The 22,928-nt window shown below is 62.4% G+C and overlaps 1 protein-coding gene across 6 annotated transcripts in view; it reads left to right on the top strand.

The window, feature by feature from the left end:
• RIPOR1 (RHO family interacting cell polarization regulator 1) overlaps nucleotides 1–21,019 on the top strand; it is a 32,186-nt gene extending 11,167 nt beyond the window's left edge. For 3 of the 6 annotated variants that reach the window (XM_027904048.1, XM_027904049.1, XM_027904045.1), the window contains 21 exons: nucleotides 9,019–9,145; nucleotides 11,091–11,240; nucleotides 11,573–11,651; nucleotides 11,971–11,994; nucleotides 12,450–12,503; nucleotides 12,615–12,767; nucleotides 12,858–12,921; nucleotides 13,004–13,047; nucleotides 13,250–13,375; nucleotides 13,627–13,775; nucleotides 13,900–14,029; nucleotides 15,135–15,947; nucleotides 16,430–16,569; nucleotides 16,909–17,083; nucleotides 17,239–17,374; nucleotides 17,546–17,707; nucleotides 17,828–17,986; nucleotides 18,232–18,428; nucleotides 18,534–18,617; nucleotides 18,917–19,007; nucleotides 20,046–21,019. In XM_027904048.1, the coding sequence (XP_027759849.1) occupies nucleotides 9,045–9,145; nucleotides 11,091–11,240; nucleotides 11,573–11,651; nucleotides 11,971–11,994; nucleotides 12,450–12,503; nucleotides 12,615–12,767; nucleotides 12,858–12,921; nucleotides 13,004–13,047; nucleotides 13,250–13,375; nucleotides 13,627–13,775; nucleotides 13,900–14,029; nucleotides 15,135–15,947; nucleotides 16,430–16,569; nucleotides 16,909–17,083; nucleotides 17,239–17,374; nucleotides 17,546–17,707; nucleotides 17,828–17,986; nucleotides 18,232–18,428; nucleotides 18,534–18,617; nucleotides 18,917–19,007; nucleotides 20,046–20,143 (3,129 nt within the window). In that variant the 5' untranslated portion in view covers nucleotides 9,019–9,044 and the 3' untranslated portion in view covers nucleotides 20,144–21,019. Of the gene's footprint in view, nucleotides 1–3,318; nucleotides 3,602–5,642; nucleotides 6,184–9,018; nucleotides 9,146–11,090; nucleotides 11,241–11,572; nucleotides 11,652–11,970; nucleotides 11,995–12,449; nucleotides 12,504–12,614; nucleotides 12,768–12,857; nucleotides 12,922–13,003; nucleotides 13,048–13,249; nucleotides 13,376–13,626; nucleotides 13,776–13,899; nucleotides 14,030–15,134; nucleotides 15,948–16,429; nucleotides 16,570–16,908; nucleotides 17,084–17,238; nucleotides 17,375–17,545; nucleotides 17,708–17,827; nucleotides 17,987–18,231; nucleotides 18,429–18,533; nucleotides 18,618–18,916; nucleotides 19,008–19,244; nucleotides 19,309–20,045 lie in introns of those variants that run through there. The other 3 variants (XM_027904047.1, XM_027904046.1, XM_027904051.1) reach the window with 3 other exon arrangements.
• The last annotated feature ends 1,909 nt before the right edge of the window (nucleotides 21,020–22,928 follow it).

The following is a 22,928-nucleotide window of genomic DNA, read 5'->3' as shown; positions in this document are numbered from 1 at the left end:
AGCCTGGCTGTGGGTAGAGCCTGGCTTGGCGCGAGGGCTGGTCCTTCTCCAGCCCTCAGGGCATCTACCCTGCGAGAAAAAAACTCTGTGTTGGGCTCCCGGGATTTTTTTGGAGCTGACTCTGCCAGTTTTAGCAAAAAGTAAAGTGCGAGGGGTCGGCTGTAGCACTGTGGTGGGGGTGACCACCTGCAGCTGTAGGACCAGCTCTCCCAGTCCCCAGCAAGCCACTTGGTCACTCACCGTGGTTCTCCTTCAAGCCACGATGATGGGTCTTCTTGCCAGAATTGTCACCTCCTGCCCACTCCCAGGTCTCCCCCATGGCCAGGAGCTCTTTGTCCCCTCACCAGGCTGGTGCTGACACACACTGGCACTCATCTCCCTGAACTTTTGTGGCCAGCCATGGCTTCTGCCACCTGCTGAAGCTGGCCTGTGTCCTTTCCTGCCATGTTCCCAGGCACTCAAGGGTGTCTGTGGCTGGGGAGTACTTGTCCAGAACAGCCTGAAACACTTTCTTTATCACCTTGGCCTATGGTGCTGGTGCCATCAGGGCAGTGTGATCTTGGGGCTGGTGGCTTCTCCAGGGCTGGGTGGGCTCAGCCTCATTGCTGGTGGTCCCTAGGGAATTTCCCTAGGACTCGGTGCTAGCAGGACATGGGGTCTCTGGGAAGCTGGTCCTGTATCCCAAGGCAGACAGGGAAGTGGGAATGTCCTCCTGGAGTGTCTGAATTTTTCTTCTGCCTGCACACAGACTGGCTGCGGCTGTACACGTGTGTCCAAGCCCAGCTGCTCATGGAGCGTTTTGTTTGCATGCTCAGCTGTTGCAGTTGGGGTGGGGATGCCCAGGGCAGCTCCCCAGGCCTGGCAAGAGGAGGGTGTAAATGGACACCCCCAAAGAGGGTGCACCTGGAGCATTACACCCACATCCCTGCTGCTGCAGGGGGATGGAGGAAGCTGCCCTGGCTGGCTGAGCTGAGCCAGGCTGGTGAGGATCGAGGGTCACCAGCGCTGCATGTGGCCATGGAGATGTCCCTTTCCTTGCATCCCCACCCTATCCACCGCCAAGCCAGGGCCAGGGATTCATTTAACTCAATTACCACCCAGGCCCTGGTGCTGCTGGCGCAACTTGTGCCCTTCCTCTGCCCTCGCTTGGCCAGGTGTCCCTGCCCAGTGCCTGGCAGGGTGCTGTGAGGTGCCCAGAGGGAATGGCTGATGTCACATGTCCTCCTCTGGCACCCTCTGCCACACTTGGAATGCCTGACCCCACCTCCTACCCGCTCCTGCTGGTCTCCCCATGGGTGATGCCCGGGACGGGGCCATGCCAGGCGGCTCACCCTCGTGCCAGCTGCCACAGGGACCCCCCGGCAGAGCGGGCAGGGCCGCGGAGAGGCGGGCAGCAAGCGGCACAGCCCGGCTGTCACCCCTCCGCGAGGGAAGCCTGGGTGTCCCCTCGTTCTACCCTGCGTGGCACCGGGGGAACGCCTCTCCCGCGGCGCTCGGGCGGCTCTAGCGTGGCTTTCTCATTAACCTTTAATGAGAACAAACAAGCTGGCATGGGCCGTGGCCGCGGGCGCGCTGCCTGGCCGTGCGCCGGGCACTGGCTCGGCGGGGATGCCAGCGCGGCGCGGGCTTTGCAGAGGGATGGCCGGAGCCGGGGCGGTGCCGGCGGTGATGCCATTCCCCCGGGGAGAAGCAGCACGGGGTGAAAAGCCGCGTGGTGGGACCCCCCCCCCCATCCTGCCCAGCACAGCCGCCGGGGTGGGACTCTGCCCCTCCCTCAGGAGGATGCATCCTGTCCGTGGGAGGGAGGAAGGCACGGTGTTCTCTCAGGTTCTTGAAGGCTGGGGTGGAGATGGGCTTTGCAGCGTGCTGGGCTGTTGGCTCCCTCTGTGCCCGTGGCTCTGGCAGGGAGGCTGCAGGCAGGTGGGCAGTCTGGGATGGTTTTTCCTTGGATGCTGCTCAGAGCCAGCCCAGCCTCACCAGTTCTTTTCCCAGCTGCTCTCCCAGTGGGGCTGGTGCTGTGTGCCCATCTGGGCACCAGGGCCTGAGGGTGCCCTGGGTCACAGCACTCTTTGGTGGCACTGCTGCAAGTCCCAGCTGTGGCTGGCTCCAGAGCCATGTGTGGGTCACCACGGTGGGGCAGCCAAGCCACTCTTTGAGGAAGCCCCAGATGCTTCTTGTTGCCTGCAGGACCTGAAGGGAGGGGACCAGCTCTGGGCAGCCCCACAACAGGCTGACCCTGTAGGGAAGGGGTTAACTGTCTGGGAGGACCCCTTCTCTTCAAGCACCCCCCAAGACTCCAGTGCTTTTCCTCCTGAACCTGGCCTGACCTCGCTCTAAAATCAGCAGCAAACAGGAAAGGAGCCTGGGAGGAGGTGTTTCTTCCTGCCCCAGTGACGTGGTGATGGCAGCTGGTCCCAGCCTGGATGGAGCTGGCTGCTTCAGCCTCTGTCAGAGCTGGAAGGGTGTGCCAGGCCTGGGTGCCACAGGACCAGGACCTCTACAGGGATCTACAGCATTGGAGTGGGGTGACAACTGTGCCACAGAGTCCTCTGGTTGTTTAGGGCATCCCTGTGCCCTAAACAGGGAGTTGTGAGGCTGGGAGGTGCTTCTGGCATTGGCATGAAGGGCAGGTGGGTCTGCTGGACCACCCCTTGGGACCTGGATCCCCATGGGGAGCGGGACATCCTTCTTTCCCACATGAGAATTGCACCCAGCATTTTTGGAGCCAGCCTCTCCCAGGCTTTGGAGGCTCAGAGGATAAAAAGTGGGGACTTACGAGCAAGGAAACCCTTTTCCCAGTGTCTCCTGGGTGTTGCAGGGTGCCCAGAGGCATGCCACGGGAATAGTGGGAATGTGGGAAGCCTGCAGCAAAGCCACGGTGATTTTATATACCTATCTATAAATATATTTGCATATATATATATATATATATATATATATGTTTAAACCCAAGCAGTGCAGAAGCAGGCAGCAGTGGTGAGTGTCGGCTGCCCACGGCTTTGTGCCTGCCTGCAGTGGAGCCGGCAGGGATGGGGGTGAGGGGCTGTGTATCCCCCCCACCCCATCCCGGGGGCCGGAGCAGCTCGGGGACGGTGCTGTGCTGGGCAGGGCAGTGTGTGCTCCCTGTCCCACTGCCAGCCCTGGGTGCCAGAGGGAACGCGGTCCCTCGAAGGGAAGAGACCCGGAGAGGGGCTGTGGGGGGAGTTTGCACTGCAGCATGTTCCCCTCCCTCCCACCCGTGCCTCAGTTTCCCGAGGGGGAGAAAGGATGGGGACTGAGCTGTGCTGCGCTCCGGGAGCAGCCAGCGCTGGTGGGGCCCCTTCCGTCCAAGGGGGTCGGGAATCCTCCCGTGTCTTCCCATCCTCCGTCCCCCTTGAGTCACGGCGGGGCTGCTGCGGCGCTGGGCAGTGATGTCAGCCCTCGGGCAGGGGAAGCGTGGGAGGAGACTGCTGCCCGGGGGGAGCCCTCCGGCCACGGCCCCCACACCCGGACAGACAGACAGACGGACGGACGGCATGAGAGAGCCACAGCCCCCCTGGACGGTGACCCCAGCCCGAGGGGGATGTGCTGCGGCAGCGCGCCATGAATGGCAAACCGAAAGGTACCGAGCACCGGCAGCACCGGGGCTGGCCGGCAAACCGCCTTAATTTGGGGACGCCCCGCTGTTTGGGGCTCCCGAGTGACGTGGCCGGGCTCCTGCGGGGTTTTTTGGGGTGAGGGGTTTCCTCGGGAAGAGAGCTCTCCCTGACCGGGGCACCAAGGACACAGGCACCCGCCACCTGCAAGGGACACGGCTGTCACCGCGGCTTGCAGCAACGGGGCGTCAGATCAGGGTGTCCGTGCAGGATAGGACCCACTGGCCGCCCGGCATTGCTGGTGTCCCCACTGGGACCCAGGCTCTGCGTCTCAAGGCAGGAGAGGGGCCACAGCTGCCTTCTGCTCCCGGGTGATGCACCCCTGATGCCACGGCAGCCCCCCGATGCCACGGTGGTGCGGCTTTCCTGGGCAAACTGGTTTTCTCCCCCTCGTGCCCCCACGTGTAATGAGGGCAAACAGAGCCTGGCTCTGTGTTGAACATCCCTGGCATGGTGGCCCCAGGGGAACTGGGCAGAACGGAGGCTCTTGGGGCTACTCTTGTGCACTCAGACCAAGTTACCCAGGCAGGATTTGTGGGGGAAGGTACTGGTACCCAACAGAGCACCCTGGAGATGTGCAGGTCAGGGGTAAGGTGGTACATGGGACCTCTGCAAGGTTATGCCAATCCCAGAAGGATCCTTCCAGAGGATCCCAGCACCTCTGAGAGGGATCACAGCCCACTCAGGAGCAGGGTCTGGTGCTCCTGGCCAGGCTGCAGTCCCATCTCACAGGACATGGGAGTGAGCAGTGTCCGTGCGGGTCCTGACTGGGTGCTCAGTCTGTGCCTTTGGTGATGGAGAACTGTGGTGGTCCTGGGCTGGTTTTCAGGAGCCACATTGGTCTCCAGCTCTGACAGGCCCTGAGGAACCCCCTGGCCCAATGGTGGCCGCTTCCCTGGGTCACAGTTTGGGGCTTGCATCCCCCTCTGGCTGGAAGCAGGGAGCCCATGGGATGGGTGCTGGGGTGGGAGGCTGTGAGCCCCCCCGAGGGACTGGCTGTGAGTGTCTGCCTGTGCCGTGCCATGCCGTGCCCTGCCCTTCCGTGGGGATACTCCGCGGGGTAAATAAGCACTTCCTCCAATTCTTCCCATTCGCAGCTCCTTCCCTTTCCTGCTGCCCTCCCACTTGGCTCGAGGAGCCGGCGGCCTCCCACGGCCACAGGAGCGGATATCACCGCCATGCCCCTACTGCCACAAGGCCAAGAGCACCCAGCACCCATCCAACCCAAACAGCTGAGAGCACCCAGCACCCTCCAACCAAACCGGCACCCCCTGCTGCGGTGGGGCTGTGACCTTATGACCAGGAGTTTCTCTCCCAGCTGAGTCACAGGGAGCTGGAATCCATTCACTGACTCATCTGACTCCCAAAACCCCCCCAGTCCCCCTCCTCATCCAGCACGTGGGGGAGCTGGGGGATGTCCTGCCTTGCTGGAGGAGAGGCAGAGCATGGAGGAGGTCAGGGAAGAGGCGGCTCCCAGGCTCCCTGTGACCAAGGCGGGATGGCACCGGTCCCCGGATGCTCCCATCCTCTGTGGCGGGGAGGGATGAGGAGCGATGGGAGGGAAGAGCTGCTCCAGCCCACGCTGGGAGCAGGCCAAGGGCCGTCCCGGGGCCGGAAGGGGCCGGCGGGGGCTGGGGTACGTGCCGGGGTTAGGGCAGCGGGGCCACAGCTGTGCAAACACGGACCCGGCAGCGGCTGCTCCGAAGGGAGCGGTGCCAGCGGGCTGAGTTCACAGGCTCCCGAGGTCACCCCCGCCGTGTGCCCAAGTTTCACCCCAGGGTGCTGGGGCAGGGGGTTGGCAGGACCCCCCCGCTTGCCTCAGACACCACGGGCAGGATGGATGGTCCTGTGGCCACCGTGGCCTCCCCCACTGCAGGGGGACACTGGTGCCCCGCTGTGCCCCAGGGGGTGGGCGCAGTGCCATCAGTGTGGGGACCGAAGCCCAGGCCCTCCTGGGGAAACCCCTTGGCCCCAGGAGAACGTGTGTCCGTGCTCTGTGGGTGCTGCTGGCTGGTCGTGGGTGCCCCCGCAGAGGTCAGGGGTGCTGGAGGGTGCTGGGTTGTCCACCCTGGGCATTGGTGGCCATCAGTGAGTGACATCCCTGGAGATGCTGATCTGAACACCTCCAGCTCCCAGGGCTGCAGGGCTGGGGACTCGGGGGGGGGGGGAGCCAGTTTGGGGCGTCTCCGACCAGGGCAGTGTTGATAAACCCGCCGGAGCGACCTGAGGCTGGTGTCTGAGTGTCGGAAACAGAAACCAGCTGGGACCAACCCAGCCGGTCGGACTGCCCCCTCCACCGCTCAGACCAGCATTCTTGGGATCCCAATCATCTCCAGAGCACCGGGCGTCGAGAGAGGAGCTGGCAGCCGGGCTGGAGAGCCCCGGGGTGGGCTCCAGCACCCCACGCTGTGCCACCTGCCCAGCTGCTCGCTGCCCTTTTGGCCTCTGCCCATGGGCAGTGCTGGCTGAAGACAGACAGAGGGACAAGACTCCCAGGATTGTGTTTCCTACGCCGGGGGAGCTGGAGGCAGTCTGTGGCACAGAAAAGGTGAAAACCCTGGTTGGGAGGCAGGTTCGTTAGCACCGAAGCCCTAATTAAGGGCAGGGGGCGGTGGGGCTTGTTGGGACTGAACCTTTGGGGCAGGACCTCTGCGTCTGCTTCTGAGGAAAAGGAGGGATGTGCTTGGGGCAGGGACATGGCAGGGACACGTGTGTCAGTGCTGTGTTGGTGCCAGCCTCCTGGTAAGCCTGGTGCAGGGCTCACCAGCCTGGGTGAAAGGCAGTGGCCTTTCCACGGGTGCCCTGGGCTGTGCTCCCTGAGGGGGCTGCCTGTGCTGCTGGTACCAGGTACCTCTTATCTCGGTAATGTCAGGAATGCACTGTGCTGGGTTTTTTCCTCCTCTGTGAGCCAAGCCCAAGCGTGCCAGGAGCAGAGACCCCACACCCTGCCTGCCCTGCCTCTCGCAAGCAGAGCTGCCCTTTGGCGCCCAGCTGGCTGCCCTCTGGTGCTGGGCTCAGCAGGGACGTGGTGTCCCCCTCCTCGAAGGGGATTTGGGGTCCTGTCACAGTTATCTGTGTTGCAGGGTGCCAGCCGTGGGGATGCAGGGTGCCACGGTGTGTTGTGGTGGGTGTCTGGGGGGAGAGCTGGGTTCCAGGGCTGGAGCACAGGGATGTCGTCCTGTCAGCAGCCACCGCTCATGGCACTGCTCCCTGTGCCAGTGCAGGAGCCTTTGGTGCTTTAGAGCGTGACCCAGCACGGCACAAGAGGCTGCTGGAGTCTCTGAGGTGCTGGGGCAAGTGGCTGGGGTTTGCTCTGACTCTGCTGGGGAGTTGTGCTGCGGCATCAGTCCCCTGCAGCACCCCCAGCATCCTTCACTCCCACGACACCCCCAGTGTCCTTCTTTCCCTGCGACATCCCCAGCATCCTCCTGCCTTGTGACACCTCCAGGGTCCTCCTTCCCTTGCAATGCTCCCAGCATCCCTCTCCCCTGTGATGCTCTAAGTGTGGGCTCCTGCCTGGGAAAACCTCTTTAGAGCTCCCCCTGAGCCCCCAGATGGCAGCATGGGCTGGAGAAGGATGGGCTGGCAGGACCATGAGCACCCAAAGGAGCTGTGACCCACCCCGGACATCCTAGGGGTGGTGGGTGCTGCCCCTGGGGATGAGCTGCTGTAGCACCCAGCTGGGGAGCAAGCAGGGGAGCCACAGGCCTGGCTCGCTCGCTGGGGAGCAGATTAAAGAGCCCCACAGAGGGTAATCTGCCCAGGCCTGCAGGTCAGCCGGGCTGCCAGGGATTACAGCTCCTTCTAATGAGCTTAATTGGGACAGTGTTGTCCTGGAAAATGGAGGCACTGGCACCCAGATAGCACCGAGGCTGTGGGACCCACCGAGCGGCTCCGTGGTCCTGGGCCGGGACCCGAGTGCCGAGGCGGAACCAGATGGACCTGCTGCCTCTCAGCCCCGCTGAGATAGAGGTGAGCGGCTGTCTTTGACTCCGGAGGGCTCTGGCTCATCCCAAGCACTGCAAATCCCTGGCCCCAGCCTGGCGTGTGGGGTGGTGAGGGGCAGGGCCCTGGGGCGATGCCCACTGGTGGTTGAGTGGGTGTGAGCCACGTGGGGCCAGGTCGAGTGGGAATCCTGGGTTTGTTGTGCCGGGGGAAGGAGAGGGGATGGCGGTGGAATCCCCAGCAGAGCCTGCGTCCCTGTGATGCCCACTGGCTGTCGGCCATGCTGGAGGCAGGATTGAGCCCCCTGGGATACGGGGAGGTGGCTGTGGCCTAGTTTGCCAACCAGGGAAGCTGTGCATCCCTGGGGCCCTGCCTGGCATTTCCTGGCAGGGTGTGTGGCTGCAGGACACCGTGTGGGCTCATCCCCAGCAGCTCCAGACTCCCCAACCCACAGCTCAGCTCGGGCTTGTCAGGGACAGGGGCACTGAGCTGCCATCAGCAGTGGGCAGAGTGAAGTGGAGCATCCCACACCCTGCTCCTCTGTGGCTGCCCCGTGGGCTGGGCTCCTCCCTGTGCCCAGCTGGCACTGCTGGGGGTGGTGGGGAGCCCCAGACTCCCCTGTTCTTCCCTTGTGCTTTGGGCTGCCCTCCCTGAGCTCCAGCCAGGGCTGCAGGGATGCTCCTGCCCCAAGATCCAGAAACCTGCGTCGTCCTGGTTGGCATCCACTGCACTGGCCATGGTGGGGACAGGCAGGTACCGGCACCAGTTTCAGGCCTCCTGGCACTATCACTGCAGGGGTGCAGCAGCTGTGGGACTGGACATGTGCTGCCCACACAGACTTTCCAGGGTCTGGTGGGGAATGGCTCAACCTTTTCTTCCCCAACACAGAGCTCCTGGCAAAGCCAGGAACTTTCCAAAGTGCTTTGTTGTCCTTGGGTTTCCCTCCTGGTTGCTGGAGCGAGCGGAAGCGAGCGAGGAGACAGCGAAGGGCTGGGCGTCTGGGTCCAGCCCCCCGCCCTTCCTGCTCCTGCAGCAGGGTGGCACGGGGGACAGCAGGATGTGGGGCAAAGTGGGGTTCAGGAGGAGGTGTCCGGGCTGAGACACAAACATGGGTTTGCCACGGTTGTGTCTGGGAGGGGCCATGGCAGGCGCTGGGCATCAGCCCCCTCCTGCGGCTCCCACGGTGCCAAGCTCTGTCCCCACTGAGTGCTTACAGTGTCCAGGGCTCTGCTTCTCCCAGGGCAGGGCACCCAGCAGTACCCCTGGGGGCAGAATGGGCCCCGTGTCCCGGCACCACCAGGATTGTTCTTGGACTGAGAGGCTGGGCAGGTTCGCAGCCCGTGGTCCGTGGGTGCCACTCTCAGTGCCAGCGGCACCCCCTGCCTGCCTGCGTGTCCCCACCCTGCTGCTGGTGACCCTGCTGTGTCATTGTCCCCAGGGAGGCCCTCCAGGTCACACTCAACGATGTCACTGTCTGTGCGCCCGCAGCGCCGAGTCCTCGTCACCAAGATCAATAGGAGCCAGTCCTTTGCCGGAGTGAACTCATCGGCCGACCGGCCCTTCAGGTAGGAGACGGCTGCTCGTGCTGCCTGCTGCGGGGGGACGGGCACAGGGACAGGCTTGGGACCTGCTGCACATCCCGAGGCTCCTTCCCCTCCAGCTGGACCTTTGTGGTAGCCAGGAGATGTTGCACAGGGAGCAGCTGAGGCCATGTGGGAGACAGAACCCATCACCCCAACCCTCTGCTGTGCTGTACCGCAGGCAGGGTGAGGACCCCGCAGCCACCAGAGCATGGAGGGGACAGGTGTAGCTCAACCCGCTCTTAGGAGCTTCCCTGTGACCATCTCATCGTGTTTAATGGGTGCAGTGGAGCTGGGGGGGGCTTTGAAGTGTCTTGATGGCCTTGACGTCCTGCAGCGGCCAGTTTGGGGGTTTCGAGTGCTGGTGTGAATCAGGGTTTCCTCGGGGTCACCCCAAACCTTTCACTGAAGGTTTTATTGGCCTCCTGTCAACTGTGGTGCGAGGAGCAGCCGTTCCCTACTCATCCTCTCTGTCCACTGGCGATGTTATGGTGCCATCATACCCTTCCTCCTCCTCCTCCTCCTCCTCCTCTCTGCTGAGCCTCCCGCCGGTGACAACCACCCCACGCACTGCTTGTCCCCACCACCCCCCTCCACACCACCCCTAGCTCCCAGATACCCTCTCACAGCTGGTTCTCGGGAATGCCACAGGTTGGATTGTGGGACTAAAGCAATTCAGTGCTTTTAATCCCTTTTCCTTTTAATCCCTTTTCCACCCAAGCTTCTAACTTTCCAGTGCACCCCCCAGTGCCAGGGGAAGATGTCTCTCAGCCAAATGGCCAAGGAAAGCAGTGCCAAGCTGCCTGGCCAGGCTGTGGGCATCTTCTTTGGGTGGGCACAAGCCCAGGAAAAGCCTCCCTGTGCCCAGAAGTCTTCCAGACCTGCTCAGCTCCTGTCCCCAGGTCCTGTCCAGCCCCTGGGCTAAGGAACACTTTGTAGGTCACCAGCACGTTGATCTGTGGACGTAGAGGGGGTTGCTTAGGGACAGGGAATAGGGAGGATTTTTAGATGCCTGCAGCCAAGTTGCTGGTGGCAAGATGCATGTGGGAGTTACCTCCAGGGACTCTGGAGGACGGGAATGAGGAGGAAAATGGTGGAAATCAGGCGCTTACCCATCTCTCCAGCTTGGGAGGAGGCCAAGACATTCATTTCCCCCTCGGATGATTCGGGGAAGTGTTTTGGTCACTTCTGCGAAGAGCGGCACAGGATGGGAGGTGCAGCCCGAGGCTGGGAACTGAGCAGCCCCTGGTGTCTCCTGGGCACCGGTGGCACGGTGATGCTTTGGAGGGAGGAAGGGAAGAGCCGGTCTGAGCGAGGCGTTGCTGGCTGGGCTGGGGAGTGACTCCATTGCACAAGGCAGGAAGGGTGGTGTTCGGGTCCCGGGTGCTGGGTCGGCACCCCGTGGGTCGGCTGGGGGAGGCAGCTCCATCCAGCAGGTTTGGTGACATCCAGAGAGGCACAGCATCAGTGAGGATGTCCTTGTGCCGTGTGGCTGCGCTCTGTGATGGGGTGACAGGGCTGCTGGTCCCCACGGTTCTCCCATGCTGCCACCCGCTGGCATCTCTGCCTGATCCTGTGAGCAGGTGACAGGCTGTCAAGCCAAAGGTGGCGTGTGTCACCCTGCCACAGTGCCCAGAGAGCATTTCGAAGCCCCTGGCAACCTGGGGTGCTGGGGATGGAGCAGAGCATGGCCCCTTCAGAGGGGCACCGGGACTGGAGATGTCCCCACAGGCACTCCAGAAACACAGTTTGGCTCCAGCTGGTGCCATCTCCATTTGCCTTTGCTCCCCCTGACCAGCACTTGGGACCTCCCCACCTTCACAGGGGCTGTACTTGAGACAGGGTGCCCAGCAGGCTGGGGCATCCAGCAGGACCTTGGTGCTGTGTGCTGACCTGTGGCCATCCTGTCTTTGCCGGCCTCTCTCCCCAGGAACCTCTCGCCCTTCACCCCCACCGTTTCCCGCAAGACTGGCTCCAGGGTCAGTAGGATGTTCTCAATGTCCCACAAATCCCCACCACCCAAGGTGCCTCAGCCCAACCGCCTGGACGAGGTGTATGAAGCTCTCAAGAAAGGCCTGACGTGAGTGCTGGGGCTCCCTGTGGCAGGGTGGGCGGAGGCAGGGAGCTCCCAAGGGGCACAGGGACAGCCTGTGACGTGGATTGGGGTTGGCAGCTCTCATCTCTCACCAGGCAGGGACATGCCAGATCCCCTGGGCACGGTACCCTGGGGTCCTGGAGCTGTGTGGGGTCCCACATCCCACCATGCAGAGGCATGAATGGGTTCCCATGCCTGGGCGCTGGAACAGGGAGTGGGGACACAGTGCCAGGTGTGCAGGGTTGGTGTGGGCTGCGGGTGGCAGGAGCCCTGGGCACAGCATCCCAGCCTGACCCCCACGGTGTGGTTTCCCCCAGAGCCTACCTTGAGGTGCACCAGCTGGAACTGGAGAAGCTCAGCACCCAGATCCGCGAGTCCAAGAGGAATTCACGCCTGGTGAGTGCCGCTTGGGAAGAGCCTTACAGGGAGCGGTGCTTTGGGCAGACAGCCAGGGTTGTGGCACAGCTGGGGCAGCTCGTGGTCCATCTGTGCCCTGGGGCAGAGCCTGTTTCTGTGGGGGTGTTTTGGGGGCCAGCCCAGGCTCTGGTGTTGGGTTTCACGAGGCTCCTGTCCCTTTGTCATGCACTCTCCAGCCCTGGCTGGGTGCTGCATGTCCCACTGCCATGCTGTGGGTGGTGGGTGCAGTGTGCTGGGTCTCCTTGGGTGGGCAGAGCTGGCTTTATGCTGCATCTTATCCCTCTCCTCTCTCCTCCAGGGCTTTCTCTACGATCTGGATAAGGTAAGAGGGATCAGTGCCCCATCCCCCTCGTATCCCCCTGGGATGTGCCTGGGATGTGCTACTGCCAGCTCTGCTAGCACTGCCCTGCTGCCTGTCCCTTGGGATCAGGGTGGGAGAGGGTTTGAGGCTCTGCAAGGCAGGGTGGCTCTGGGCAGGGGATGGAGCAGAGTATCCTGCTTCTTGCAAACAAAGCTGTTGTTAGCGAGTGCTGGGGCAGGGTTGGCTCTGAGACTGGGGAAAAAAGCACCCCGGAGCCTGACTTGGCTCCTGGAGGACCCTCGAGAGCAGGGAAGCCTGGAGGAGGCTGCAGCACGTGGGTGCTCCCTGGTGGCTGCCACCCTGCAGCTCCCAGGCAGGGCTGGTGTCCAGGACGTGTCCCAGCCACAGCCTGGGGGACGCAGAGGGCACATCCTGGGGCTGCACTGCCGCTCACACCGTCTCCTCTGCTCTTCCAGCAAGTGAAGTCCATCGAGCGCTTCCTGCGTCGCCTGGAGTTTCATGCCAGCAAGGTGAGAGCTGGGCACCGGGGTCGCCTTGGGGTAACCTGGGTGCAGGGTAACCAGGGTGGCCGTGCTGTCCCCAACTCTGCCCCTCACCGCAGCTCGGGCCTGTCCTTGCAGATAGATGAGCTGTACGAGGCGTATTGCATCCAGCGGCGGCTCCGGGATGGAGCCCACAACATGGTCAAGGCTTACAGCACGGGCTCTCCGGGCAGCCGGGAGGCACGTGAGAGCCTGGCCGAGGCCAGCAAGGGCTACAAGGAGTACACAGAGGTGAGGCAGCTGGCAGGGGTGGGCTGGCAGGGTGCTGGTTCCCGCGAGCGCCTGCTGATGGGTCCCGTCCCTCCACCTGTGTGTTCCCAGAACATGTGTCTGTTGGAGAATGATCTGGAGAGCCAGCTGGGCGAGTTCCATGTCCGGATGAAAGGTACCGTGGCCCGCTCCATCCCTGTCCCGCTGCCTGCCTGGCTGCCTGCTGCCTGCTGACGCCCCTCTGCCTTCTCTTGCAGGACTGGCAGGCTTTGCCCGGCTTTGTGCTGGTGACCAGTATGAGGTTGGTGGGACCATGTGGGTTGGGTTCTGCTCTCCTCCTGCCCTGTGGCCCTTGGGGTGTCTCGGGGGTGTAGGTGGGCGCTGGTGTGGAGGGCATGTTGCGGGGTGGTGGTGGGTGTCATGGGTCCATGGCCGTGCCTGGGGACACACAGAGAGCGCCCTGGTGTCCTGTCTCCCCCATACCCACCCCTGTGTATCCCCAGATCTTCATGAAGTACGGGCGGCAGCGGTGGAAGCTGCGGGGGCGCATCGAGGTGAACAGCAAGCAGGTGTGGGACAGCGAGGAAATGGTTTTCTTGCCCCTCATCACTGAGTTCCTCTCCATCAAGGTACAGTGCAGAAGAGGGCAGGGATGGTGTGGGCCATCCAGCTACTCACCCTGTATCAGAGCCATTTAGGTTGGAAAAGACCACTGTGATCATTGAGTCCAACCCCACCCTTAAACCATATCCCAAGTGTCACATCCACACATTTTTTGAGCATTTTCAGGGATGGTGATTCCACCACTTTCCCGAATCTCCCTCCAGCGCCTCGCTCTCACTGGCCCACGGCTTCATTTCCTCCTCTCCTCCTTCTCCAGGTGACAGAGCTAAAGAGCCTGGCCAACCACGTGGTGGTGGGCAACGTGTCCTGCGAGACCAAGGACCTCTTTGCAGCTCTGCCCCAGGTAGTGGCTGTGGATATCAACGACTTGGGCACCCTCAAACTCAGCCTGGAGGTGACCTGGAAGTGAGTAGCTCAGCAGGCACTGCCGGTGGCACATGGCAGCGCTGGGGATACCCAGCATGGCATGCCAAGAGGTGACCCCCCCCAAGGTGATGCACACCCCTCACCTCCCTGCTGTCCTCCCCAGCCCCTTCGACAAGGATGACCAGCCCTCAGCAGCCAGCACTGTCAACAAGGCGCCCACAGTGAACAAGAGGTTCTCCACCTACAACCAGAGTCCGCCTGACACGCCGTCCCTTCGGGAACAGGCGTTCTATGTAAGTGTGCACCAGGCAGGGCTGCTCGGGAGAGGTGGGCGCTGGTGAGGTCCACACGGGGACGTGCCCAACGCTACGTCTCAGAGGGTGGCACAGCTCAGGGACTGGGGTGGGCAGCTCCTCTCCAGCCATCCAGCCATCCACGACTCCCCGGTACCGGTGCCCGCTCCTCCCTCCCGCGTTCACAGCTCCTCTTCTCTCTGCCCAAGAGCCCGGAGCGGGCGGCCGACAAGCGCGGGTGGTCCTTGCTGGACATCTTTCGGGAGACACTCTTCGAGAAGCTCTCTCAGAGCTGCTCCTGCGGCGATGTCTCCTCGGCCGAGCTCGGGAGATGGCCGCAGCAGGGCCGTGTAAGTGCGGGGCTGGAGCAGGCCGGTAGCTTAGCCCAGCAGTGTGGCCATCCCGCAGTAGCCGTAGCCGCTCCTTGTCTCCTACTCACCATCCCTCACTGGTGCCCAAAGGCCTGATCCTGCCAGGCTGGGGTCTGGCTGGTCCTGCAGAGCTGCTCCCCAAGCTAGGGGAGCCAGGGTTCACCCCCATGCAAGAACTGGGCAGTAGTGAGTAGAAAGCTTCTCTGTGTCCCTGTGCTGGTGGCGTCGGTGTGCTGTGCCGTGGTGCTGGTGTGGTGCTGGCGACGGTGCTGGTGTGGTGGTGTCATGGTGCTGGTTTGACTCTAATGTGGTGTTTGACTCTTAACTGGTGGCACCAGTTCAGTGATGTTGAACCACGGTGTTGGTGTGATGGCCGGTGCCGTCCCCATGAGCTGATGCTGGACCTCTTTCAGTCCTTGCAGCCATGGTGGGCGGTGTCCTTGGCTCTAGGCGTTGCATCCCACTGTGCTGGGGAGCAGCTGGCACCCCAGGGCTCCAGGGGCTGGGCATGGGGAGGCAGACTGCCTGCTGGCATGGGGTGAGATCCAGGGCTGGAATAGGCAGCCATGGCCTGCTGGGACCTCGCTGCCCATCCTGCTGTGCCAGCAGAGCTTTGGCAGCCTCAGTGCCCTCCAGCTCAGCTGGATCCTGCCCCTGGGTGACAGGAAGAGAGCCAGAGGAGCAATGGCAGCAGGAGGGGAGGGTCTTGGCTGACAGCACTCTCCCCTCTGCAGAACATGCTGCGGCGCCAGGAGGAGCTGGAGAACGGCACGGCCTGGTCCATCTCCTCCGAGTCCTCGGATGACTCCTCCAGCCCCCAGCTGTCCGGCAGCGCCCGCCACGCTGCGCACAAGCCCATCGTGCAGCCCGAGGTGCAGGCCTCCGCCCCGGCCATCGAGATCTCCTTCTCCCAGCAACCAGAGGAGGCTGAGACCGGCCTCGGGACCAGTGGCAGCGGTGTCTCCCCTGCCGGGAGCCAGCCAGAGGAGTCGGGAAGCCGCAAGAAGGATGCAGTGGCCAACGGGCACGTGCCCTACTCCCGGACTCTGAGCCACATCAGCGAGGCCAGCGTGGACGCCACGATGGAGGCCAAGGCTGTGGAGAGCCCCTGGGAGCCCATGCCCAGCCCAGAGGACGCAGGGACGGGCGAGCGAGATGCAGACCCTCTCCCCGGCACCGCGGTGGCAGCTGCTGTGGCAGGGCAGGACAGGGACACTGAGGCCAAGCCCCGAGCCTCTGCGGCGTGGGCCATCTCCTGCGAGGTGGAGGCTGGCAGAGCCGAGCCAGTGCAGAGCCAGGCGCCAGCACAGGGTGGCTGTGACACCGAGGTCCCTGCGGCACTGGCACAAGCCTCTGTGGAGGAGAGACCCGTCCCCACCCCACCGCTGCCTGCCAGTGTCCCCGAGGTGCCTCGGGGGAAGGTGGTGGACTCAGGGCTGGAGGAGGCCATCAGCCTCCTGAGCTCGGCCCTAGAGGACTATCGGGGGCAGTTCCCAGAGCTGCAGCCCCTCGAGCGGGAGCTCAAGCGCCTGGAGGAGATGCTGCTGGTGAGGAGCTCTCAGGGGCGATGGGGACAGGACCATCCTGGCTGGCAGTGCCTGGGGGCAATGGAGACAGGGCCAGCCCTGCTGGCAGTGCCCAGGGATTATGGGGACAGGGCTATCCCTTCTGGCAGTGTCTAGAGACAAGGGGGATGGGTCCATCCAAGCTGACAGTGCCAGGGGGCATGGATAGAGCCATCCTCGCTGGCAGTGCCCAGGGAGGATGGAGATGGGGGTCACCCCAACTGGCAGCCCCTAGGGATGATGGGAATGGTGATCATCGCTGATGGCAGTGCTTAGAGATGATGGGGGTAGGGGGTCACCCCAGTTGGAGGTCTCCAGGGATGATGGGGACAGGGTTCACCCCTGATGGCAGTGCCCAGGGATGATGGAGATGGGGCCATCTCTGATGGCATAGCTGGGAATGTGTGGTAGGGCTGTCCTGGCTGGTGAACCAGGATTCAAGCCCACCATGCCTTCCTCCACAGCAGAAGCAGGGAGTCTTCCTCAGCCGGGCCTCCAGCATCAGCCTGACCGTGGAGCACGCACTGGAGAGCTTCAGCTTCCTCAACACCTCTGACATGGAGGATTCGGAGGGCTCTGAGGAGGAGCCTCTCCAAGACGAGAGGTGCACAGTGGGGCTCATGGGATGGGGCACAGGGCAGGAGGCAGCCCAGGGGATGGGGGATGGCCACCTCTGCCAGGGTGCCCAAGCACATTTAGACTGGCCCATCACAGCTCAGAGAAGGGCCAGGCCAAAAAGCATCAGTATCTGGTCCTTCTGGTGGCACAGTGTCACCCTGCGTCTCTCTGTGGGGGTGGGCTGAGTCCCTCTGCCTCCAAGACCTGCTCCTTTGCACAGCTGCGGTGCTGTAGCCCCTGCAGAAACTCTGCCCTGTGGGTGGGGAAGGGCCAGATCTGGTTTTCCTGTGCTGATCCAGTGCCTTGACCTCTCCCTGGCTTGCAGGAAGGCTGGCAGACCCCTGCGCAGCACCCGGGCCCCCAGCGCTGGCGAGGTGGGGGCAGATGACACTGGAATGTGCAGCGGCTCTGAGGCCAGCACCGACCCCATGAGCACCGGCAACGAGTTCCTGGACAAGGCTCTGGTGCTTCACCTCAACAACTGCAACTGCCTGCTGCTGGTGAGCACCAGGGATGGGGTACAGCAGCCGGAGACACCCTGGGGTGGGCTGTAGGCCCCCCCCTCAGGGGGTGCCTTGCCACGGCGCGGAGGCGCTGTGGTGTGGGGCGGCGTGAGCTCTGTCCCTGAGGTCTCTGGTTTGGCTGTGCCTCGCAGAAGCTGGGCACCTTCGGTCCCCTGCGGTGCCAGGAGATGTACGCCCTGGACAGGCTGCTGCGGGAGTCGCAGGTGCTGGAGATCGTGTGCCAGCTGACGGAGGAGCGCGCCGGAGCGGCCGGCTCGGCCGCCGACGGTAAGGGCTGGCAGCCGAGGTGACCCTCCGTGCCACCCTGGAGGCTGTGTGAAGCCTGGTGTCCCCCCGTGGGCGCATGGCCTGGCAGCAAAGGGGCTGTGCCAGGCGGAGGGCAGGAGTCATCATCCTGCTGCCAGGCCTCAGGAGGTTTGACGACCCCTGTCCCTGCAGTGGTGCAGTTCTCGACGCGGAAGGAGGGCGTGCTGCCTCTCTGGGACCTTTGCGTGGAGGTGCCCAACGTCTACACCTGCTCTGTGGAGCGGTTCCTGCAGGTGCTCAGTGCCCAGTACGCAGCAGCCATCAGTGAGCAGCACCCTGGCTTGGCCGATGCTGGTGAGTGGGAAGTTGGCAGCCTCGCCTGGTGACCATGAGTGGGGGTGTGTGGGTGCCAGGAGCCCCTCCGAGGGGTGACCGCAGCTGCTGCACACCCTGATCCTGGCTCTTTTCCCACAGTGTGTGTGAAACTGGTGGAGGACGTGCTGAATCGGCGGCTGCCCCGGCGGCCTGGCAGTGCCCAGAGCGAGCAGGTCACCATCTTCCAGTACTGGAGCCACTTCGAGTCGCTCGGCGCCCTGGTGCTCGACACCTACATGATGGAGCTGGCAGAGGAAGGTGGGTGCCCTCCCATCCTCCTTAGGCCCTGGGATGGGGTGCCAGAACATCACCGTAGTCACTGATGACCCTGCAGCACTGCCGTGACCACCCTGGGGCATCACCCAGAGGCTCAACCATCCTCGGGCTGAGCAAGTGTGGGGCCACCTCTGCCCAGCATGGATGCAGGGTGCCCTGCAGTGATGGGTGTGGGGGCAGCGCCACGTGGCTCCCCGGACCCTGGCTGAGCCGATGGCTTCCTGCAGCGCTGCTGGCACAGAACCTCAACTCGGACGACCAGGACGTGGTGCTGCGTGCCCTGAAGCGCGTGCCCGAGGCCCGCCTGAAGAAGGAGGGACTGAAGGCGCTGAGCCTGCTCCTCGTGGAGGGCAACAGCAAGGTGGTGAGCGCCGTGTCGGCCCAGCTGCGCAGCCTGGCAGAAAACCCCCGCTTCCGCCAACGGGTATGTGCTGGGCAAACCAGGGGTGAGATGGGCCGGGGCCACAGCCCCTGGGGGGCTGCCCCCAGCTCTGCTGCAGGTGCTGGCACTGACTCCCGTCTCCCCCAGGCCCTCGTGTGCTTTCTGGAGCAGCTGGAGGATGAGGAGGTGCAGACACGCGTGGCAGGGTGTGCAGCGCTGGGCTGCCTGAAGGTGAGAGGGATGGGGGAAGGAGGCAGCGTGTTCCAAAGGAAGAGGAAATGCCTGCGGCCAGTGACTCCGGACACACCTGCACAACCCCCTGCTCCCGGGAGAGAGGAGCTGGGGGTGCCCCAAATGTGCTGGAGCAGCAGGCAGGGGCAGGGCAGGAAGGGAAATGGGGAGAGAAGGGACAGGATGTGCGGCTTCCTCGCACTGTGGGGCTGCAGTGCCCTGTGCTGCCTTCCCCTCCGGGCCGTGTCCCTGCTCCGGCCCTGCTGGCCACACTCAGCCCCTTGTCGCTTCTTCTGCAGGCCAAGGAGAGTATCGAGCAGCTGGTTTACCTGTGCCAAACCGACAAAGAGCCTGTGCGGGAGGCGGCCAAGCAGAGCCTGATGCTGTGTGGTGAGTGTCCCGCTATTTCTCTGCTCCCTCCCCACCCACAGCATCCCAAGAGGCATCTCCTGGTGCCAGCAGTGCCCACGGACGACCGGGCTCCGGGGCTGGTCCCTGCCTACCCCACGCACTCTGACTCATTGTGCCCCAAGCTCTGCCGGGCAAGAGCGAGCTGGCAGCGGGCAGTGAGGGCCAGGCATCCCGTGGCCACAGCACTAAGCCTGGTTGTTATTTATTATTTGCTAGATGGCCCTGAGAGAACCATCTGAGTGGGTTTCTAGGCCTCCAGATCGCGGCAGCTGCTGCACAGGTTGGGACACGTGAGCCGTCCTCGTCCCCCTCGTCCCCGCTCCCGCCGCTTTGCTCACGAATGTCTCCGTCTTAGAGCCTGTCAGCCATGTCACGTTTCGGAGTCTGTGTGTCTTGGATGTTGATAGTGCCCATCCCTGCGGCACCCCGGCACATGTAGGCGCCTTGTGTCCTCTGTCCCAGCAGATTGTCCGTGTCACACCACCTCTCGCTGTGGGCACATTTGCGCGTGAGGGTGCCGGGCAGAGAGCTCAGAGCGGTCACGTGGCATGGGTGTATCCCCATGTGCATCCCTGTGTGTGCACGGGGGGGTCCTGGGGGAGCCCTCGGGACCCCTGTGCCGGTGCATGCAGATGTGCACAGCTGTTGGAGCCGCAGGAGCCGGCACAGCCCTGAGCACTGGTCCCTTTGGCCCCCCAAGTGAGGCTCTCCACGAGCCAACGCTCCCGCAGCCCAAACACAGGTGATCCCTGCCCCGCGTGGGCAGCTGAGGAACAGGATTTGCAACCTCTGAATCAGGAGCTCTGGGGACTTTTTGAACCAGATCCCAGCTGGGACCTGCCCAAGGGTGTGCTAAGGAGGACAAGAGAGGTCTCCATGCCATGGCCGTAGCATGCAGGCTCAGCTCTGCCAGGCGTTAGGCATGTTTCCCTGGAAAGGCCGGAGGAGGTGGCCAGGGATGGGCAGGGGACAGGACTTCTGCAGTTCAGATGACTGACCACGGGTGTGTATTTGCAGGGGAAGATGGTAAATCAGCTCACCGGCGGCTGGAGGAGACCCTGGACAGCCTCCCACGGATCTTTGCACCAGCCAGCATGGCCAGTACAGCTTTCTGAGACCCACGCACACCCACCTGCCACCCCTGAGGGCACAGGCACCGCCGGGCCGCCCGGGCTTGCACGGACTGGGGACCCGGCAGCTCCCGCTCTCGGCACCACAGCGCAGTATTACCCCCGCCGGCAGCTCGCCACGGCCGCACACTGCCTTACGGAGCACCGCCGCTTCCCTGCCCCCGGCCCCGGCCAGGCAGGGGGCTCGCTGCACATCCCACCCTCTGATCGCTATTTAAAGTACCCGCCGAGCCCACCCTTCCTGCCCCCCTCGTCGGCTGCGGCCACTGGGACCGGGGCGGCGGGGAGAGGCACCGGATTTCTCTGCTCCTCTCGCCTTCCTCTTGCTCGAGGGTGCGCGCCCCGTCCCATCCCGGAAGGACCTGCACTTTGGAAACTTTGCTGTTTCTTTCCAGGAGTTGCCTGGGCCGTTGGGGACTGCTGCCCTCTGCCACCTGGAGTCCCCAGGACTTAAATAAAATGAAATATAAGATATTAATATATTCTGCTGGCGTTTCTTCTTTCCAGCTCCACGTGCTCCTGTCGCTCCCCGGCTGTGGCCGTAGGGAGTGTAGTGAGATGCGGCCCCAGCCCAGAGCCTTTCCTGGTCTGTTGGGAAGTGCCGTGGAGGGCAGGGGCAGGAGGAGCAATAGAGGGACGGACAGACGGACAGACAGAAGCTGCCACCTTTTTATTTTGTTTGGTTTTTTTTTTTTTGGTTTGTTCTGTTCTATTTTATTTTTTATTTACAGATTTTTGCAGAAAAACAAAAGCAAAAAATTCTTTTCTATAATGTCTCTATAAATCTATATATAATGTAATTACAGAGAATGACTAATTTTGATTTTAAACCAGAAATAAAACCAAACGTTTAATGAGTGTTGGTGTCGCTGTGAGGGTGTTTCTTTGGCCCCAGTGCCCTGGGGCAGGGCAGGCTGAGGGTCAGCTTAGACAGCTGGAGGGTGACGGGGTGTTGTGGGAAATTACTGTGACTTCTGGCACCGCCTGCACCTCAGCCAAATGTTGCCAAAAATTTGGCTGCTGGGCACGGGAAGCATCACCCAAGGTGGTATGAGGTGGCCACACAGGATGGGAGCCACTGAAACCAGGGCTGGCTCTGGAACAGTGACAGCCCTGTGTGTGTGGATGTAAATCCACACATTCTCCATCTCCCGCTGCTGCCATGTGGGAATGGTTATCCAGGCCCTGATCTCCAGTTTGGACCAGTAAGGACCCATGTCCAGCACTGGGAGCAGACTGCAGCAGCTGCGGTGGCCATAGCTGTGTCCCCAAACGCCCTCCCACCGGATGGGTGTGACAGGGAATGCTAAACCACCCTGAGCTGCTGTGCCTCATCCCAGGATATCCGCTGCCCCCACCTCGCTGTGCGGTTCTGGGCTGGGAGAAGGGACTGCTCCCTGTGTCCCCCTCTTGCCGCTTTTCCCTCACCACCTTCCCCTGGGGCTGGAGGTTTTTGTGCCCCTCCCGTGCAGCTTGCCTGGCACCTAGGAGCTGCTGGATTGCTGGGAGGATTGCTGGGGAGGAAGCTTATTGGGAGCTTACTGGCAAGGAAGTGCTGTTTCCTCTGGCTCTCCCAGGGAGGAACTTTGACCTCTTGGTGGCTGTGACGGGGGCAACATGAAGGGGGCCACCTCCCTGGCACTCGCAACACAAAACACTTCTCGCTGCTTTGATTATTTTTCCTGAGTTCAGCAGCTTGGGCAGCATGTGGCTGGTGACACGGAGCCTTCCTCCCCACTGAGGAGGAGGTGGCATTGGGCTGCAAAGTGCATGGCAGAGGTGATCCTGTCCTTCTATGCAGCCAAGTGAGGCCACATCTGGAGTGCTGTGTCCAGTTCTGGGCTCCTCAGGACAAGAGAGACATGGACCAGCTCCAGCAGAGGCTAGAGGTGATAAAGGGACTGCAGCATCTCTCTTACAAGGACAGGCTGAGGGAGCTGGGCCTGTTCAGCTTCCAGAAGAGGTGACTGAGAGGGGACCTCTATCAGTATCTGAAAGGGAGAGCGTCAGAGGATGGAGCCAGGCCCTGCTTGGTGGTGCCCAGAAATAGGACAAGAGGCAATGGACAGAAACTGATGCCCAGGAAGCTCCACCTGAACATGAGGAAGAATTTCTTTACTGTGCAGCGACTGCAGATTGAACAGATTGCCCAGAGTGGGTGTGGAGTCTCCCTCACTGGAGATATTTAAAAACCATCTGGACACAACCTTGTGCCATGTGCTCAGGGATGACCCTGCTTGAGCAGGGAGGTTGGACCAGATGACCCACTGTGGTCCCTTCTAACCTTACTGTTCTATGATTCTGTGATTCTCTAACCCCTACCAGGTATTAATAAGACATGGACAAGAATCCCCTTCTCAAGCCTTTGTTTTTCCAAGCTAAACAGTCCCAGCTCCCGTGACAGCTGCTCCAATCCCTTAATCATCTTAGTGGCCTTTACAGTCCTGGGAGGGGAATGGGTTAGAGCAGCAAAGATGCCTCCAAAAAGCAGCAGAGGCAGGGCCCTCCCCTCCAGTATTGCCCCACAGCGCTGCCAGTCAGCCATGCCAGAGCAGGGGCACTGCCAGCACCGGTGGAGCTGGAGATTTATGGCCCCCAGGCCAAGCAGGGCCCTTCCATCGGTGCTTTCTGGTGTTTCTAAGCAAGTTCCAGGAGGTTACAGCCCTCTTACACGTTTGGTTTCATTTCTTTACCCCCCTGAATAACTGCTGGAAATAAAACCAGCCTGGTGTCCCAGTAGCCAAAGCCACAGATTCAATTCATTTACCTA

The sequence above is a fragment of the Empidonax traillii genome, unplaced genomic scaffold (genome assembly GCF_003031625.1).
Source record: "Empidonax traillii isolate 1590-97213 ecotype Southwest subspecies unplaced genomic scaffold, ASM303162v1 scaffold1005:size266651, whole genome shotgun sequence".
Classification (NCBI taxonomy): domain Eukaryota; kingdom Metazoa; phylum Chordata; class Aves; order Passeriformes; family Tyrannidae; genus Empidonax; species Empidonax traillii.
The sequence above is the reverse complement of the archived record's forward strand: the minus strand, read 5'-3'. Positions and strand labels throughout refer to the sequence as shown.